Genomic DNA, 19,059 nt, shown 5'->3' with positions numbered 1-19,059 from the left:
GCACATGTGTCTCCACCTTCCCCACACTCACCCTGTATGGAGGGTGTTGCCCTGGGCAGGAGGGACCAGCAAGACACAAACCCTTCCAGCCCCAGAGGCCCCTTCCCCAGAGGTGGACCTACTGAGTGACCCAGACTGGAAAGCCTGCATGCCACACCTTATGAGGCCCACAAGCTTTTATTGACGGGGAGGGGGTGACCCAGGAGTCTCCCTGGGGGCTCAGGTGCATGTGGGGGAGTTACCCAGGGGGGCAGGAGGGCCGGTCACATGAGTGGCACTGGCAGGAGCAGGGCCTGGGTTCAGAAGAGGCCGAGCTGCTTTTTCTCCTGCTGCTGCTTCCACTTGGCCATGCTGTAGAATTCCTTCTTGGACTTCCCAAAGATATCTTGGAAGTCCGAGTCGGAGAGATAGAACTGTCGGGGTGGGGGAGGGGGGTACAGGCAAAGGTGTCAACTGAGCCCGGAATCCTACCCCAGCCAGAGGCGTCATCCCAGGGCTCAAGGCTCTCCTCTCCCACATCTCTGCCCATTGTGCCATCTGGAACACACCTCTGCTGGGCACCCTGCCCATTGCTCACGATCAGTGTGTCGCCTCGGGCGGTGCGTTAGTGCTGGGGCAGCGAGTGGCAGGGGGTCTTGGGCACCTACCTCCTTGTGGGCCGGGTCCACGCCCTCTGGCAGGTCCTTGGCGGCCTGGTACATCAGCTGTTCTCGGGACAGGCCCCCGTTGATCATGGCCCTGGGGCTGCTGTGGGAGCTGCTGCTGCTGCTGCTGGGGCTGCCGGTGCTGGTGCTGCTGCCGCTTGCCTTGGGGCTCGGCTCCAACTCGTTTTCTGACCTGTCCCGGGAGCCCTTGAAGGCCTGCAGGGCCAAGGGGCCTGTCCTGCTATTGCTTGGCCATCTGGACAGCTGGAAGTTGTTGACTCCCTGTCCATAGAGGGGACTCAGGCTGAGGAAGATGGGGGACAGGCTCCTACTGGGGGGCCACACTGAGCCCACTGGCCCTGTTGCCCCCAACTGCAACCTCTGCCACCTACCAGCACCTAGCTCCTTCCCTGCCCATTCTGCCCATCTGGACCACGGCAACTGAGCCCGGACCCCCAGGGGGGCCTGGGAGACCCCAGTACTCACTGTTGTTATCTCAGAGATGGCAGAGATTGCTCCCAGGTTGCCCTCCACCGACTCCTTATGGGGCTGGTTGTACTGCAGGCAAGATCAGGGTGGGGTGAGATGGAGGGGTACCAGTGGGACCCAGGAGGGGGCCTGAGGCCAAGACCAGGTCTCCCCAGCCCTCATTGGAGGTCCCCAGGCAGGGCAAGCCCCTCTCCCCTGGGTTGGGGGCACTGGGGGTTCAGACCTCACTCATGGTCCACTTGTAGGGGTCCCAGGTAAGGAACCATCCGGTGAAAGTGGGAGGCTCGTGGCCCTGCCTGATCAGCACAATGGGTGTGGCCAGGCTCCTCCCTGCTGGGTGGGTCTGCAGGTACTCCTGGCCCCAGGCCACTGCCTCCTTCTTCTGCTCACTGACAGCTTCCCCGAGCCACAGGAAGATCTAGGCCACAGAAGGGGCCTGGCCTTAGGCCGGTGGACGGGCTGCCCACTTCCTTCCCAGCCCTGCCTATCAGATGGTCTAAGAGCCCCCTAACATACCAGACACACACAGCTTGGCCACTGTATCCACACCCTCATAAACACTCCAGAAGGTCACAGGCATATATGTGCGTGCATTCAGTCCACAAAAATTTACTGAGCACCTATCGTGGGCCAGAGGATTCAAGAGTGGAAAAAAATAGACAAAAATCATTGCCCTTGTAGAGCTGTCATTGTATTGGGAGAAACAGAAAAATAAGTAAAATCTGCAATATATCAGATGAAGGAAAATAAGGCAGGGAAAGACGATGAGAGCAGTGATGGTGGGAATAATGTCATTTTAAATTAAAGTCAGGGAGAGCCTTACAGAGAAGATGACATCTGAGGGAGGGGAGGGAGAGTCACGGGAGGTCTGGGGAGAGTGCTGTAACCAGAACATACAACCAGCGCTCGGCCCTGAGCATGTGGCATCTCTGAGGATCAGCGAGAGGCCGTTGCGGAGGAAGCAGCGCCGGCACGGGGAGAGTGGGAGCAGATCAGGCCACAGGGGCGGCGGTAGGGGCTTCGGTGTTGCTCTGAGTGACGTGGGAGCCTGGGAGCCTCATCACGGTCACACAGTATCATGGACACAGACACAACCATCCATTGCCACAGCCAGACAACAAATCACAGCCACACAGTGTCACCTATAGCCACACATAGTTGTGCATAAGCACAGTCACACTTGGTTGTACAGTCGCACGCACCCAGCCTGGAAAACACAGGAGCCCGAAAAACCACTGCGCGTGGCCACACAGAAACCACTGCCCAGCCACACGAGCACAGCCCCTGTCACTCACACCCACGACCAGCATCCCACACACTGTCTCACTGGCTGCAGCTCCAGGCAGTTACAGTGCCCCACAGCCATTCCACACAGCCACGCACACAAAGGCAGACGCACCACACGCGAACCTGACACTGACACACGCTGACATCGACACATGTCGGCCTGGGCAGCCACTTGGAGCCCCCCGCCATTTGAAAGCACATCGGGAGCTACACACAACTACAAAGCCAGTCACAATCGCACACGAGCTCGTGACACAGAGCCACAGGCTCCCGAAGGCTCGCGGTGGCTGTCGCTCACAGCCTTGCATTCATGGTCACACAGTGTCACACAGCCACCGAGACTCAGCTGCAGCCTTACACGCAGTCATATGGTGAGGGACACACACAGACACACACGCTCACACCCAGTTACACAGATCCACACACACTGCAGTAGGACGGGAGTGGCTGCCTCACCTCCTGCCAGGTGTCGAGTAACATGACATCATTCTTGTCCAGGTCCTCTTGGCTAAAGAACACCACTTCCACGAGGACCAAGTGGCCATTCTGGCTGGAGCACTCAAACAGTCGTGGCTGGAAGCCAGAGACGTCCTCCGGGAGGCTGGCCAGGGTGGACACAAGGCTGTCAGGGTGCAGCCGGGGCCCAGCTAGCCCTCAGCACAGGGGCTCCCACGCCAGGGGCTGGGACCTCCTCTGAGCTCCACCCATTCCTCAATTCACTCTGGGAACACCCACCCTGCTCCCCTCTGGGCCTCAGTACCCCTGTCAATGGGGAGAGCAGATTAGGGGATCCGTCCAGCTCAGGCCAGCTGTGGCACAAGCTGCCCCATGAATTTTCCCAGGAGTGTGGACAGCTGGCTTCGTGGGGCGGGCCTGAGCTGGAGTCCTGACCTCCTTGGGGAGGAGTTGCTGGTCCCATCCCTGGCTGGGGTCCAGTGTCAGGCTCAAGGTGGGAGGGGGGAAGTTAGGCTGAGAGAGGGGGGACAGCAGCACTTAGGAGCTCCGCAGACTTGTCCCAAGACTTGGGGGAGTGCAGTGCATAAACCGGGTCATGCGGACAATACAGAGTGGAGGTACTCAGCTCCCTCCTCCCTTTGAGGTCTCACTCTGCCCTACACACCCTTGTGCATTTGCACACCACACACATACACTGTTCACACACACACACACACACACACACACACACACACTGGGCACCAACCCCCTGGGGACTGTGGAGTTGGGGAGTGGCTCTTGCCAGTGGGATGGTCCAGGACTGGGACAATGCAGGGAGCGCATTCAGCCAGCAGAGGGCACCACTGCCCTGCCCTTCCTGCATCTTCCTGATCCCAGTTACTCAGGGCTGGGGAGTGAAGGGCAGAGGGGGCTGTGCTCCTGGAGCCCCTGGGATGGGGAACCAAGAGTCCTCAGTTCTTGTGTGGCCCCTCCAGCTCCACATGTGGCCCTTAATTAATCACCCCACCCTCTTTAGGCCTCGGATTCCTCCTCTGTCTAGGGAGAACACCACCCTCCCAACCCTGTCACCTCTTGTTGCTGGGGTAGGGAGCCCGGCCCCCCAGGGCGTCCCAGAAGTGGGGAGGCTCCTGACCCTCCAGCACTGTTTCCTTGTCCTTCTCGGAGATGATAGGGACTACTGTCCGTGCCATCTCCCGCTGATCACCGCTGCAGCCCTAGCAAGCAAATAGCTGGGTCAGCCCCTGCAGGGGAGGGGTCTTCACCTCCAGCCTCACAGCCCCCTCCCAGGCGCCTGAGTCGCAGGAGGCCTGGGCTGAAGGGAGGGCGTGTATTGGCAAGGGATGGCCCTTCCTGCCCCTCCCGGTCTCCGTCTGTCTTCCCTGCTGGTCAGGGTCACGGGGGCCAGGATCCTCTCTGGGTCCAGAGCATGGTTGGGGACCCCCAGGTTTGAGGATCATTTCTGGTTTATGCTGAAGATCAGAGAAAATTCTGGCAAGCTGAGCTAGGCCTCCTCCTTTTCCCCAGAGAGTTGGGAAGGGGCAGCACCCTGCTCGAGGCAGGAAGGAGGGGAGGCAGGCTGGGTCTAGCCTAGCTCTGACCTGTGGACTCCCAGGTGCACCTGTCACTTTATACCTTCCCCCGGGTTCCAGAGGGGTCACATTCCCCCCATCCCACCCCCTCCAGGCCTATCTAAGGTTGGACTTGAAGTTGTGTCCCCTGTGGAGTGGCCTCATCCCTGCCCGGATCCACTGCCCTGGGCGTGAATTTAGTGGTCAGTGCTGGCGGTACCTTCCCAAACCAGAGGTAGCAGATGCTGGCTGTGACCAGCAAGAAGATGTCACCAGAGTTGAGGGCTGAGGCCCGGGCTGGCACCTCCATGGTCCTGGTGTTGTAGCTGTCGGTGCCTTGCACGTGGAACAGCCTCGTGGCGGATGCTGGCTGCCCCTTCCCACTGTGCCTGGTGCTCTTCTACAAGAGGGCTGGGCATCAGCTGGGGCAAGGGCTCCAAGGGGTCACCTCCCTGCCCTAATGGGGGACAGACGGCCTCAAGGCCCAGGGATCCCTTTCTTGAAGCCACCACTGTTGTCTGGACCCTTTGGGGGTGGAGTGTGAGGATCCCATCATCTGGGATGGAGCCAGGTCTTTCTAAATGGACCCTTCACCCCATCTCCAAGGGGTCAGGGTATAGTCCTCCAGGCTTGGAGGTGGAAAGTGGGGACCAGCTCTGCCGGTGTGTGACCCCAGGCAAGGTCCTGGCTCCCTTCCAATTACACTTCCTCACCTGTGCTCCTGCTTCGTGGCTGGCTCTGAGGACTAGGGGGAGAAACTTACTCAGGGGGCCCCCTTGGAGCTCCTGGGCCTCAAATAAGCACCAGGAAGCCTGAGTGGGAGTGGGGGTCAGCTGGGCCCCTGGCCTGAAGAGAGGTTAGCATTGCATATGAGGGTCACTGGCACATGGAGGAGCCATGGGGCAGTGGCCACAGCAGCCAAGGTAGGTCCTAACCTGGAAGACGACCAGCTGGCCTTGGAAGATGGCGAGGAAGTGGGGCGGCTCACTGTCCATGGTCACACGCTCCTGCACCAGGGCTCCACGGAACAGGAGGTCCAGCTCCTCAGCGTTGCCGTTCAAGGCTTGTATCTCGTGTGTGGTGGCCTGGCGGCCCTGCAGACGGGGTTGGTGGGGGCCTGGAGTGACTCTTAGATTCCATTCTCAGATCTTCAGCTCTGAGCCTGGAAGGTGCCTGTAGCATCCCCCTCCAACGACCCCCACCCCGCCCCAACCCCCAGGCCTGCGCACCTGCCATAGGTACAGGATGTACTGGATGCGGCCCATCTTCTGGTACGTATAGAGGACAAGGTAGCAGTTGCTGGCACAAAACTGTCCATGATGCTTGGGGTCCATGGGCTGCCTGCCTGAGTCCTGGATGCACCACACCTGGGGAACAGGGGGTACCGATGGGCACAAGTGGCTGCTCCATCTGAGCTCACCCTGTGCCCAGCCTGAAAGGCCTCCTCAGCCTCATCTGGGCAGGGACATGGCTCGCCCCCAACTCTGCAGCTACCCTGTGCTCATGCTGGGCTTGTGTGAGGATCTGCAGGTGACCCTTTCCCCATGGGGCCCTGGGACCCGCCATGCCCGTGCCAGACTGGTCCCATCCAGGGCTCCAAGTTGGCATGGGGTGCCCGGGACAAGCAAGTGGTGAGGACTCCAGAGGTTGCCAAGGCAAACCTGACTCCTGCCACACACCACCGCCATCCTGAGCCCACCAGCCACAGCACGGGTGAGGGGCAGACAGGCCCTGGCAGAACTGCTCGCTGCTCAGGCCAGGGCAGCAGAAGCTGGGCAGGAGCAAGGCCTTGGGGCTGTTGGAAAAATTCCCTTTTTTTAAGGGTCACTTGAAAACACAAAGCCTGTTCAAAGATGGAAACGAATATACTTCCTCACACTTAACAGCGTGACTTCTTGCTCCTGTGGGTGGTGAGCACGGGCTCTGGATAGAGGCCACCTGGTCAAACCCCAGGGTGGCCTGTGTCGGCTGTGAGACCTCTCTGAGCCTCAGTGAAGTGGGGGTAACAGCGCCCACCTCCACATGGCAGGAAACGAAGCCTGGAAGCCTGGGTAATCTGTGCCATACAGAGCCTGACAGCTGGCTTTGGAGAGGTTCTCTTCCAAACCAGTGTGTCCAGAACCTGGCCTTTTGCAGAAGAGGCTGACTCTGGACACAGGCCACCTGGGAGCAGCGTTTACCTGGCTGCCAGGCCTCCAGGCTGGGGCCTCCAGGCTGGGGCCTCCCGGCTGGGGCCTCCCCCTACTTGTCTGCCACTCCCCTGCTGCTTTCCAGTCTCCCTCTCTAGCTCCCTGGCTGTGCCTCTCTCCCTGTGTGCCCCATCTCTCCCTGCTCTTCATCCCATGCTCCTACCCCCCACAGCATGTCTCCCCCCTCCTTTCTCTGTCTCCCTTGTCTCTCTCCCTGCTCCCCCCTTCCTTCCTCCCTGCCTCACCCTATCTCCTCCTATCTCCGGCTCTCCTCACTTACCACTTCTGTCCATCCGTTATAGGGCACTTGTAGGAGGAAACCTTGGAGAAACATTTTCTCTGACCTTGACCTACCTTGAGAACTAGAACCCCTCACACAAGCCCAGCGGTCCCAGAATCTCACAGCATCCCCAGCCTTTGCCCCAGATGGGACCACAGTTTTTGCCCCCATTTTATAGAAAAAACAAAAACAAAAACAAAAAAACAAGGCCCAAAGGAATCAGAGGCTCTGCCCAGGAGTTCAGCCAACAGGTCAAGATGCAACTCTGCTCTGTGTACAGAACCTGGGAGTGGTCCCCAGACCCTCCCTCTCCCACAACGCCCGTCTGAGACCAGATGGGGCTGATGGTGTGTGACTTTGTGTGACTGTGTGTTGGGGGCTGGGTGTGGGAGGCTGTGATTACGTGACTGTATCTTTGCTGGGGTGTCCCTGTGGGTTCATGGTTGTATGTGGCCAATCATGTGAGACGTAGAATTCGTGCAGTTAATTCTCGCAGTTGTGCACCGGGCTGTGATTAAGTGCAATGACAAGGACCGAGTGTGTGTGTCCGTGTTATCACACAGATGGCTGTGTCATACATATGGCAAAAGGGCACAAGTGCGTGTCCGAGTGTGGCTGTCATGTGACTGTCTGGCCATGGCTGTGCATGAGGGACTAGGCATGCTTGTATGAGCCCACTGTCCGGAGGGTGCGTGTATAGGACACAGGCCCCTGGTGTCCCTTTTGGTGCGTAGATGTGCACTCGAGAGGACCCAGGCCACCTGAAGACAAAGCCTACCCCCGTGTGCCCATCTCCCCCTTCCACTGTGCCCAGCCAGTGCCCCTCACCTCCACCTTCCCGGAGCCGTCGTCCACCATCCTGAACTGGGCCGCTAGCTCAGGCTGGCTGTGCAGCTTGCCCAGGTCGAGCTTTACCTGCGTCAATTTACCTGAGGGTGGGGCAGAGGGTGTCACTGGTGCCTGCTGCCCTGGTGGCTCCACAGGCCCCTCACCTGTCTTCACCTGACCCACCGGTCCTTCAAGAAGCCCCCTGGTCACGCCTCCTCACTCATCCCACCAAGGCTCTGGGTGTCGCCCCACAGGCCCCGCCCCCAGGGGCCCGCCCCTCCCACTCACGGATCCTGCCCAAGTCCTTGTTCCCACTCAGCTCCTGAGACCAGGACCGGAAGAGCTGCTTGAACGCGGCGGACTCTGTGCCATCACTCACCACCTCCACGTTGGTGTGGGGCGGGTAGCCCTTGACCTGGATGAAGCCCTGGGGCGGGGTCTCTGTCAGGCCTGTGCCGGGTGGGGCCCACTGTGCCTCCCCCCCACAGGGACCTGATGCTCCTGCAGCGGGGCCAGCAGGGCCAGCGGGGCCAGCAGGGCCAGCGGGGCCAGCAGAGCAATGAGCAGCGGGCATTCGCCGAGCTCCAGATTCACTTTTTGGGGCTGGTTCTGCCACTACCGACTCCTCGAGGTACCTGAGGACAGGCAGGGTCCCCTTTGTCTGGGCCTCAGGAAGGGCCAGTCAAGACAACCCGTCAGATGCCAGGCTGAGCCCAGTCTCCCCTCCTTGAAAAGGAGGGGCCCCCAGTGCACTAGGCGTCTCAGACCAGAAGGCAGGGCCACCCGGTCCTTCGATGTCCTTTGACACATGGTTTTTTGGGTGCTAACTGGATCCCCCAGACCTCCCTGCTCAGGGCACCCTAGGCCGGCCACATGCCTCCAGTTCCCCTGAGAGCCCCTGCACTCCCCTCCCGCCCCTGGGCAGAGCTGTCTCTCCTCCCTCAGACCAGGAGGTTTGTCTCGGGCCTAGGCGCCTGCAGGGTCCTGTGCTCCACCAGACAGGCCCCCAGGGTGGGATGTTTCCTCCCTCAGGCCCCAGGGCAGGGCGGCCTCCCCGTTCTAGCCGCAGGGCTGCACCCTGTTCCTCTGAGAAGGGGAGACAGGGCCCCACAGCCTCACCAGAGCCCAGCTGAAGGCGGCCTTTTTCTCCTGGAGGTTAGACTTGCGTCCTTGCCACACATAGACCACGAAGCCCCCCTGGTCCAGGATGTAGCAGTCCTGGGGGCCAGAGTGGGGCTGGTCAGTGGGGGTCCAGACGGGGTAGAGCGTGGGGTGGGTGGGGTGACCGGGGCCAGGCCTGCCTCACCTCCTCATGCAGCAGGTCTTGGGTCAGTGGACGGGTCGCCACCTCCTGGATCACCAGGTCCTTACCCTTCTCGTGGACACTGGAGGACAGATGTGGGCAGCGCAGCCTCTTCCTGGCCTGGCTCCGCTGTAGCCCCATTTCATCCCCCACCCCCACCCCGAGGCAGAGGCATGGGGGCTGGGGCCCTGAGCAGAGGCTTTAGGCAACTACCTGGCCTTCGTTGCCCCGTCTGTACAATGGGTTTCTGCCGTGCAAGGGTATAGGCTGGGCCCAGGTCCCACAGGGCCGGCTCCAGAAACCCATGAGCCTTTTCTGGAGGGCTTTCTAAAAACCCTGTGGTGTTGCTGTAGGGATGGACATGCCAGCCCGGCCTATGCCACCCACCCAGCCCACTCGCAAGGTCTGCTCACTGGTAGAGATGGACTCGGGCCTTCTGCAGCTGGTTAGCACTCTCGTCGGGCATGGCGGCATGCAGGTGGCCCGCTCTGCGGCCCAGCACACCTTCCATCATTGCCACAAGGCCAGCGGCTTTGACCTCATCGTCCACCACACCGATCTGGGCACGGCCCCCGCGCTCCCTGTCCTGGAGGCTGTAGGTCAGGGCCAGGCCCTGCAGGAGAGGACCTGGCAGTCAGGGCCCCCATCATGCCCCCTGTCCCCCAGGCAGCATCCCAGATCCTCCCTGTCACTGCTCCACTCCCAGAGGCTGGGGTAGGTGGCCCCTTAGCTGGCATCCAGCTGTACCACCAGTGCAGGGTCTGACTCAGCTCTTGCACCTAGTGGTTGCTTTTCAGATGGCAGCGGAGAACCAGGCCTACCTCCTGGGGCAGACGGAGGATGGGCATCTGGGGGACCCCCCCACCCGTGGTCCTGCGCCCCTCTGCTCCCCGGGCAGACACTCACCCGCGCCTTCTCAGAGACGCTGGTCTTGGGCCTGTTCCACTGGATCATCACCTTGCCCAGGTCCAGCAGGAAGATGTTGCCCTTTATAAAGCTTTCCCAGGAGAGCTCCACCTGCCAGAGCCAGGAGGGGTTGGGAGGGGACAGTGTGTCATACCACCAGCACCAAGGGCCGGGGAACTGCAGCCTGTCCCCACCTAGGCAAGCACAGCTTGGGTGTGTCACTTGCAGGAGGCTCTGTGCACCCGTGTGTCTGTGTGACCAGATACTACGGTCCGGGCATGCAGGCAAGCGTCCGTGTGACCGTATGACATGCCGAGGGCCGCCCTGTGGCCGCAGCCATGTGCATTTCTAGGCACGTGTGACTGGAGATACTGCTGCACACCACAGGGTGTATGTGACCAAGTGTGACACTCTTCACTCAATGCATGCCTGTAGCTGTCCATGTGTACACACGTGTATATACAATTGGGGTGTGCATGTGTTTACCATGTGTGTGAATGTGCATGCCCATGTACACTCTCACGCATGTGAGGGCACACCAAATAAAAACAAGTGTGTGCTCATGGGTGACAGTGCCCGTGTGCCCATGTGGGGGGCAGTGTGCTATCCATGGGTAAGTCTGGTTAACTTCCAGAGTGAGAGGGGAGACTTAAATAATGGTACCAGGTGACAGGCAAGACCCAGGCCTGCATTTCTGCGTGACCAGGGATGTGTGGTCATTGAAGCTGCAGGTGACAGTGTGTGAAGCTGTGTGGGATCGTCTCTGAGTCACAGGGCTGCTCCCTGCCGTGCAGAGAGTGGCGCTTACAGCTCAGGCGCGCTCACACCGCAGACATCAGGCTCCTCAACATGCACTACACCACACACCTGCTAGATGGCAGCACCATGCCTTGTCCTACCAAGACTGGCATTTCCCATTAATTTCCTGACCAAAGAAGGCAAGGTGTGCTCTGTTCTCAGTGGCGCAAGGACCAGAGTGGCCACAGGGGTAACAGTGGGAGACACTGTGTGCGTCTGGGAGTGACAATGACAATGTGTATGAGAGCATGTACGTCCCCCTGCCAAAATCATGCTTACAGGGACCATCCAGGTGCGACATCTTGTCTGCCCATGTCCCCTCCGCCAACCCGGCCCAAATTCTTAATATGGCTGTGAGGTGAGTGAAGACACAGAGGGGCAGAGGAGCCATGGCGGGGCTGGGGCCGGCTCTGCCTTCTCTCTCCTCATTCAAGAGAGGCCAGCTGGGCCTGGGTACTAGACTTCACAGAGCGATCACTTGGTAAGTTACACAAATGTCTAGTCACCATGGGTACACCTGATACGAATGTAACATTGTGTTTCAACTGTAATTGAAAAGTAAATTTAACAACAAGAGAGGCCCTCTGGGAATGATGACAGCCCCTGGGCCCCCCATCCCCCTGGCACCCCCACACGTCCCTATACTTCCGTTCACGGAGTCTGAGCTGATCTAGGGATCAAGTGCATCCCCAGCGTTCTCACCTCGGTGGCTGACACGTGCTTCCTCCCTCTGATGCACAGCAGTCTCTGGATGTTGTACATGTTGGTCTCCACATGCTTGAGGTCAGAGGGCAGGCCTCCCCTCCGGTAGCTGAGGGGGGAATGGGTCCCCTGTAAGACCATACACTGCCACGTGCAGGAGGGAGTGCAGAAGTGAGCACATGCATGCACACATGTGGGAACACACACGTGCCGGCTTGACATGCATGTGCAAGTAGATAGGAACATGTGCACAAGTGCATTGCTACACACGTAGGGCAGGAGCACACACATGTTTGTAAGCATGTACACACACATGCATATGTGTGTATACACGTGGGGCATGGCACACATCTCTTTATCCATGTGTACAGGTGTAGACACACGCGTGTACACACAAACCTGTGTGTGCACATACAATGCACTTGTAGAGAAATGGGAGCACGAGTGTCTGTTTATCCGTGTGGGTACAGGTGTGAGTGTGTGGAATTAAGGAAAACAACATGTATGTGTGTGCGAGTGGACATGACTATTCGCGCGCGTGTGTGTGTCCACTTGCAGGTGAACATATACCAAAGTGTGTGTTTCCTGCGTGTGTGTGTACATGTGTGTGTTCATACATGTGCTACCTGCATGTATTAGGTTTAACTGTATAAAACAGAAATGATTGAATGTTGGCAATTTCCTAGGGTTCAATCTCATCTATTGCAACTATTAATTTAATACACATTTGAAACAATTTAGAGGAAAAGACGTGTTTCTACTGGGTACAGTGACATAAAGGCGAACTCAAAACCACATGGGTGTCCACCTCTGGGTGTGCATCCTAGAGAAACAAAAAACGAGGTCCACACGAACACTTGTGCACAATAGTGGGTGTTAACTAAACTTAGAGCGGTAATCATGTCACAGCACAGCACACACAAGTCACAGTGCCGTGCCGTGCGCCTTGCACTTACGCAGTGGTGTATGGCAATTACGTTTCAACAAGACTGGGAAACAAAGTCTCGCCTGCAATGTTCACAACAGCGTTATCCAGGACAGCTAGAAAGCGGAAACAACTCAGATGTCCGTCGCATGATGGACACATAAATAAACTGTGGTATATCCATATCTCATGTACATAATTCCATTTATATGGCATGCCCAGAACAGGGGCATCTGTACAGATGGGGCAGGGAATACCGGGGGGAAGTGGGGAGTGGCTGCTGGAGGATACAGGGCCTCTTTGTGGGGGGACGAACTTGCTCTGAAACTGTGGTGCTGGCTGCACAGTCTGTGAAGACACTAAAAATCACCGAATTGCACGTTTTAAATGGTGAGTGGATGGTGTGTGATTTGTACTGCAATCAGGGTTAGCCATCCCCAAGCACTCCACACACTAAGGATGAGGGAGAGGCTCACCCAGGCCACCCCACCCCTCTGTTCTCCTTCAACTCCTCCTGCCCCCCGCCAAGCCCTTCACTCACATGACCCCTGGGCGGAAGTAACTGCAGAAACAGTCGGATTCGTGGCCCTGCACCTCTCGGTGCTGCACTGTGGCGCCACTCAGCGCCTCCTGCAGGTGCTGCATAAAGATGCCCGCCATGCCCTCGGCCTCTGCGTCTGCCTCCTTTCCAATCCAGTAGTGCAGGTCCTTGGATGCCCCCTGCATGTCCTTTAGGTTCTGGGGGACCTAGGGCCCAGGTGTTGGTGGGGCCGGGGGCGGAGGGAGCTGAGGTTCCAAGGTGGGGGAAGGGCCGGGGGCCGAGGGCCAAGGCATGAGTGGACACTGAGGTCAAGGTCCAAGACGTGCAAGGGCCTTGGGGGGACGGGGAAGGGGATCCATAATGGGGAGGAAAGGGCTGAGCGGCCTCAGAGGCAGCAGCCCCCTTATGGGATGGGATCCCAGGGCCCCAGGGACATCCCTTCCCAGGGTGGACCCTACGCTGCATCATCAGGCTCCCCGGCTGGGCCGTGCCACCCCGTCAGGCTCCCCAGCGCTCACGTGGAGGACAATGTAGCAGTGCTCCTCGAAGAAGTTCCCATAAGCCCTCTCGGGTACAGGCACCATCTCCAGGTTCTGGGAGAGGAAAGTGCCCAGTGACAACTCAGGAGGCCCTCCCCCACGCACACACCCCTGGCCCTCTGGGGTGGGGGGACCAGCTCTGAGTTGAGGCCCAGGAGAAGCTTCATTTCAGAGGCCACCCCCCCGCCCCAGTGCCGCTGTCAGTCCTGCCCCTCACCTCAATGATCCAGATGTGGAGGTCCCTATGGCTCTCGATGGCTGGGAGGCGGGAGACATCCATCCTAGGCCAGATGGGAGTGAGGAAGGAACCGAGAGTCAGAGCTCTCAGACCCTGGCCTCCAAGCAAGAACTCTCCCTGCCTGCGGCTCTCCAAAGCCCCTCATCCTAGCATGTGCCTTTCATGAAGAAGACTCTATAAACACGCAAACGCCGGGAACCGGGACAGGCACCGCAGACGCAGCACAGAGAGGCTTTGCCAACAGCGACTTGGTTTGTCATCTGTGCTTGTGCTCCTGAAACAGGGCTGAGCTCTGTCCCCATGAGCTTGGAACATCGCAACAAGCTCTGCAAACAGGCAGGGAGTCAGAAACAAGTGATGCAGACAGACAGAGGATCGACAGGACAGTAGTGACTGTGGGCTGCGTGGTAAGTCGTGCAGACGGGCCAAGGCTCTGCTAGAGAAAACAGACTCTGCCGGCAGGGACGGGCTCTGCAAAGGAGACCGAATCTCGTAGAGGTTCGCACACAGGGACAGAGCTGCAAACAGGCATAGGTTTCCCAGAGCATCAGGAACAGGCAATGCAAAGTGATAGGGCACCTGCGGAGAGGGAGAGGCTGTGTGGGCCGGAAAAGGCTCTGCACACCAGCACAGGCTCTGCCAACACAGGTGACAGCCTCCCCAGGTGGAAGAGCAGGATGCAACAGGCACGGGTTCTCCTAAGGACAACGAGGTCTGCAGCCAGGGACCGTCTGCATGTACAAGGACGGCCTGTGCAGAGATGCAGACCTTACCCAGGGAACTTCGGACAGGCCGGCAAACGAGCAAAGCTTGTGCACACTGAAAAAGACTCTACAAGCAGCCTCAGGTTCTGCAGGTATGGAGGAGCTTTGCAGACTGGGAAGGGCTTAGTGAAATGTGGATGGGGACCAACTCTTAAGACGGGGACAGACTTTGCATAAGGGACAGACTGCAGATATGGACAGGGAGATGGATAGGCAAGGTGCGTGCACAGGCACGGTATCTTCAGTGGGAGAAGTGCTTCCCAGACAGAAGCAGGCTCTTGAAAGAGGCTAAAGCTCTCTAGGCACGGCCAGCCCCTGCGCACAGGGACAGCCTTGGGAGGCAGACTTGAAGCCAGCCTCCAGGGGGGTGGGAGCGGGCTGGGCAAACACTCACGAACAAGACAATGAGACCCAAGCTCTGGGAAAAGACGCAGGCCCTGCCGACACAGCCCCTAGAGACAGACTTTGCAGATAGGGAGAGGTTTTGTGTGGGTTGAGCCCACACAGGCTCTGCACACAGACAGGCTCTGTTAACAGGGGCAGCTTCTTCAGAGACGGCAGGGTTTGCTGGAAGCAGCTGGCAGGGACACGAGCTCTGTGGTCATGCACAGAAGCCCCAGACACAGGCAAGCTCTTGAAACAGGGCTGGGTTCTGCAGACAGACCAGGTTCTGCAGACGGCCTGGGTACTGCAAACAGGGACCGGCTTCCTTGCAAAGGACGAGCTCTGAAAAGAGATACAGCTCTGAGTGGGGCCAGGCTCTGCTAACAAGCACCCACGGAATTGGGAAGGAAGCTCTGAAAACTGGGACGTGCTCTGCAGAAGGGGACACGTGCTCCCAGGTGGGCACAACGACCCTGACGGTGATAAGCTCTTCATAAGAGGTCGTGCAAGCAGACATAGTTTCTATCCGGGGAAATCAGGCAGAGGCCTTGGGAAATGTCACAGGCTGGACAAAGAGGGCTCAGGTTCTGCAGACAGAACCAGGCTCTCAAGTAGGAACAGATCGCTGAGAGGGACATCGTCTCGGGACAGATGCTTACGGCAGAGGAGAGAGGTTCTGCTGGCGGGACAGGTGCTTTCCACAGGCAAAGCGTTGCAAACAGGAAAAGCGTCCGTAGACAGAAAGAGGCGTCCTCGACAAGGACCCCAGACAAGCTCTGCCGACAGGGCTGGGCGGCACGTGCTGGGCAGCTCCTGCCATCCAAGCCAGCCTCACTGACAGGGAAATAGGGGCAGGCTGTCTAAACAGACCCGGGTTCTGAGAAAAGATTCTGAGGGTAGGCCCAGGACAAAAACAGGCTGTGCAGCCCAGACAAAGCTCTGCAGACTCAGGACAGACTCCGAACACAGGACCGTCTCTGAAGAGATGACAGACCACAGCAAGCAAAAGGCCTGGCTAACGTGAGCGGGCTGGGCACAGCAGGCACACGCACTCAAATTCTCGGAACCGAGCCGAGCTTGTAATACACGCAGGCTCTGCACACAGCCACAGGCTCTGCAAACAGAGACTTGGTTCGCTTGAGTCTGTGCTCTGTGGTTCCCAGGGGGCACAGGAGCCAGAGAAGTGTGGAATGAGAGGTATTTGGGGAGGACCGGGGCTCTCCCTTTTGTTACCTCTCGGCAGGTGACTCTCAAGCACCCCAGGCTTCCCTGGACCACTCTTTCAGAAGCCTCTGTGTGAGGTTTGCTCATTCCTTCATCCATGGAAGTTCTTCCTACATCTAACCTAAATCCCGGTAGCAGGCTGCCACTTCTCCTCTTGCTGCTGCTTTGCTCACCAGACCCAGAAGTCCCTTCTTTCTGAACTTCTCGTTCCTAGTGGCCCTGGTGCAGTGTTAGGTCATGTCCCTGTCCCACTCCACTGGGCCTTATCAGCGGGAGGAACATCTCAGCTCTGCTGACCCTGCGTGCCCCGGGGGAAATTGGCAGAGCAGAGATACAGTGTTACAGAGGCAGAGGCAGGCGTGACAGCTGAAACAAAGCGGGCCCCCAGGGGCGGGGCTCAGGCCCGGATGAGCTTGCAGGACACTGTGGGACACACCCAACCCTCTTCAAGAGGGGCAAGGTGGCCATGGGAGTGTGGGGGGAGAGGGGGAGGAATGGGGGGGGCTGCCCAGAGCAGGGTGGGCAGAGGGGACAGCCCTGAGAGAGGGGGCAGAGGTTATTGAAGGCTGGGACCCCTTGGAACACACTCTGAGACCACATGTGCCCTCGGTGTAGCTACCTGACGCCTGGGGCTTGTCTTGCTTACCGCCCAGCTGCCCGACCCCGGCAGGTAGTCAGTCAGCAAGTCGTTGCTGAATAAATGAACCTAAGGCCCCGCACCACACTGAGCAATGGTGGGTGGAGAAGGACAGTCACTGTGAGCTCTAACTGTACCCAGAACTGCTGTTGCAGCTGATGGCCTGGTGGTGTGGAGATGACACCAGTGACCAGTAGACACAGTGACCATGTAAAGGGGGCCTCAAGCAACAGAAAACATGTGATGACACCGAGTGATAGGCACAGTTACATTCAGAGGTGACGAGGCAGAAGTGTGAGCAGAACAGTGTGCAGCAGACGGGGTGACAGGGAGACTGGCTGGCCTCGGCACCGTGGTCACTACGTGGGACAGGAAAGTCAGACTGTGGCCAGAAAGTCAGGGCTGGGCTGATTCCGCTGGCTGGGGACAGCATCATGCCCGAGGGGCTGAGAGGGTGCCCCCATCTCCAGTGCCAGCCAAGGGGGCCCAGCTCTCAGGCTCCCAGGGCCTGAGGCCCTCAGCCCCATGTAACCTGTGTTCAGTGTCTTCCGACTGCATTCTGGGAGGATGTGGGGAGGGATTCTCAAAGGATGGGGCCCTGTCTTTCCCCTAGGATCCCTTATCTTTCTCAGGGGGTCCCCTCCCTCTCCAGAGAGCCCCTAACTTGCCAAGTTCTCCCACCCACAGATGTCCCTCTTTCCCTTGGGGAACTCCCTTCTGTCACCTCCTCTGAGTGGGGGCTGGCTCCCTCCAGCCAGGGCCTCTTTTCCCTCCCCATGCCCAATTCCTCCTCCGATATCACTCCGTCCCAGTCCCGCAGTGCCCCTCCTCCCCCCAGGTGCCTCCTCCCACACCCCCTCCTCCTCCAACGCGCCCCTCTCCCCTGGGTTCCCCTCCCACCGAAGTGCTCCCTGCCTTCTCCAGATACTGCTTGCCTTCCCCCATCACGGCCCCCCTTTTCCCCCGGCGCCCCTTCCCCCATGCCCCTTCCCCACCCCGCCAACCCGGGCACCCGCTCCCTTGCTCCCTCCCTTGGTTCCCCTTTCTCTCCCTAGGTGCTCAACTTCCTCCTCCTGAGATACCTGTGAAAGGCGGACCCTGAGGTTACAGTACTCAGCTTCCCAGAAGGGGGAGGAGTGCTAGCTGCGGGTGGAGGAACGGAGGGCCATGCCTGGGTCCCCTGTGTTCTGACTCTGGTGATGGAGACCCCCGCCTGCCTACAACTGCTACTTTCTTCCTTGTCAGTGGCCCTGGCAGTGGCCTCCCTGCCCCACCAGTGTTCTCACTCGTTGGGCTCCCCACTGCCTCCCTGGTTCTGCCAACCCTGAGCCTGTGCCCCAACCCATGCACCCCTGACTCAGAACGACCCACCCCTCGTTCCCCAGAGCCCCCCGGCCCAGCTGCTCCCCATGCCCCCTCCCTGCCAGACCTACCTGCTGGCAACTGCCGGCACCTTCGCCCTGCCTGTGGGCAGTGCTGGGCCTGGCCCTGGACCTGGCTCTGCCCACTGCTCCCCTTCCGCTGTAACTCAATCCCTGCTCCCGCCCTGCAGGACACACCCCGCTGCTGGGTGGGCTGGGCCTTCAAACTTGGTCAATCAGTCAGTCAGTCAACAAATATTGACCCAGCTCCCTGAGAGCCAGCCCCCTTTTCAGGGCGAGGCTGGTCGGCCAGGCCACACCTCCTGGGTACTAGTGGTCAGAGAGAGAGCAGGGAATAGAGGCTGGGGCTGGGCCAACTGTGCCTGTGGAATGCACTGTGACTTCCCTTCTCTGATCCTTGACCCCCAGAAGGCCAGAGCACCCCAGCAAATTTTAGCAGGAATTACGGCCAAGGCTGGTGGTGGAGGGGGTAAGAGTCTGGATCTGTGAGACCCAGGTCCCTTCAGGAGGTGGGGGAGGTGGCCAGGGCTCTCTCTAACATCTCTGCTGTCCTCCCCACCCCGAGTTTGGGCTCCATGCCCAGCCCAGCCCTCCCCGGGACCCCTGATGCCCACCCTGGGAGAGGCCCATCCATCAGCCCTTACAGAGCCGGCACCTCTCCCACACCTCGGCTGCCCCCTCCTTTCCTTCCTGACTGTGGGGTGGGATGTTGCTAGAAAGAGAGTATTCTGGAAACTCCAGGGTCAGGGCCACCCTGTACCTTAGCCCTTGGTCCCAGCTACGGCTCAGCCTTTAAGGACGCTCTGTTCAGGACATGTGGCTAAAACCTGCCATTGACCCCAAGACCCTGTCCTTCCCCATGTCCGGCCCTCGCGTCCTTGGCTTCCTGTCGCAGGGTCTGGCCGGGGGTGGGGGCACTGCAGGAAATCTGGGGTGTCTGAGCCCAGCAGGACGTACTGGCAGCATGTGACTGTG

General features: G+C 59.1%; 1 protein-coding gene across 2 annotated transcripts; it reads right to left on the bottom strand.

Annotated features, from left to right (window-relative positions):
- Positions 1-155: 155 nt before the first annotated feature.
- On the bottom strand, positions 156-18,744 carry VILL (villin like). 2 transcript variants are annotated; one of them, XM_053930422.2, is made up of 21 exons: positions 18,729-18,744; positions 18,136-18,248; positions 13,673-13,736; positions 13,435-13,509; positions 12,917-13,122; positions 11,451-11,559; positions 9,951-10,061; positions 9,458-9,657; positions 9,048-9,126; positions 8,861-8,959; positions 8,030-8,168; positions 7,742-7,842; positions 5,674-5,811; positions 5,380-5,538; positions 4,665-4,844; positions 3,945-4,090; positions 2,877-3,021; positions 1,357-1,551; positions 1,131-1,202; positions 648-926; positions 156-413 (listed from the first exon to the last, which is right to left on the bottom strand). In XM_053930422.2, the coding sequence occupies exons 3-21, from the start codon at positions 13,733-13,735 to the stop codon at positions 300-302; spliced, it is 2,610 nt and encodes an 869-aa protein (XP_053786397.1). In that variant the 5' UTR covers position 13,736; positions 18,136-18,248; positions 18,729-18,744; the 3' UTR covers positions 156-299. The 2 variants fall into 2 exon arrangements, with proteins under 2 accessions (XP_053786397.1, XP_045056136.2); XM_045200201.3 differs by lacking the exon at positions 18,729-18,744 and having other exon boundaries at positions 18,136-18,378.
- Between the last annotated feature and the right edge of the window lie 315 nt (positions 18,745-19,059).

The sequence above is a fragment of the Desmodus rotundus genome, chromosome 8 (genome assembly GCF_022682495.2).
Source record: "Desmodus rotundus isolate HL8 chromosome 8, HLdesRot8A.1, whole genome shotgun sequence".
In the NCBI taxonomy this organism is placed as follows: Eukaryota; Metazoa; Chordata; class Mammalia; order Chiroptera; family Phyllostomidae; genus Desmodus; species Desmodus rotundus.
Note: the sequence above shows the minus strand (reverse complement) of the source record. Positions and strands in the feature narration are given on the sequence as shown.

Excerpts from the sequence above, each read along its gene's own strand:
- VILL (XM_053930422.2), bottom strand. The coding sequence starts at position 13,735 with ATGGATGTCTCCCGCCTCCCAGCCATCGAGAGCCATAGGGACCTCCAC. Across the intron at positions 9,127-9,457 it reads GCCCGAGTCCATCTCTACCA|TGTCCACGAGAAGGGTAAGG; the intron begins GTGAGCAGACCT and ends TCTGTCCTCCAG. Across the intron at positions 7,843-8,029 it reads CAAGGACTTGGGCAGGATCC|GTAAATTGACGCAGGTAAAG; the intron begins GTGAGTGGGAGG and ends CCCCACCCTCAG.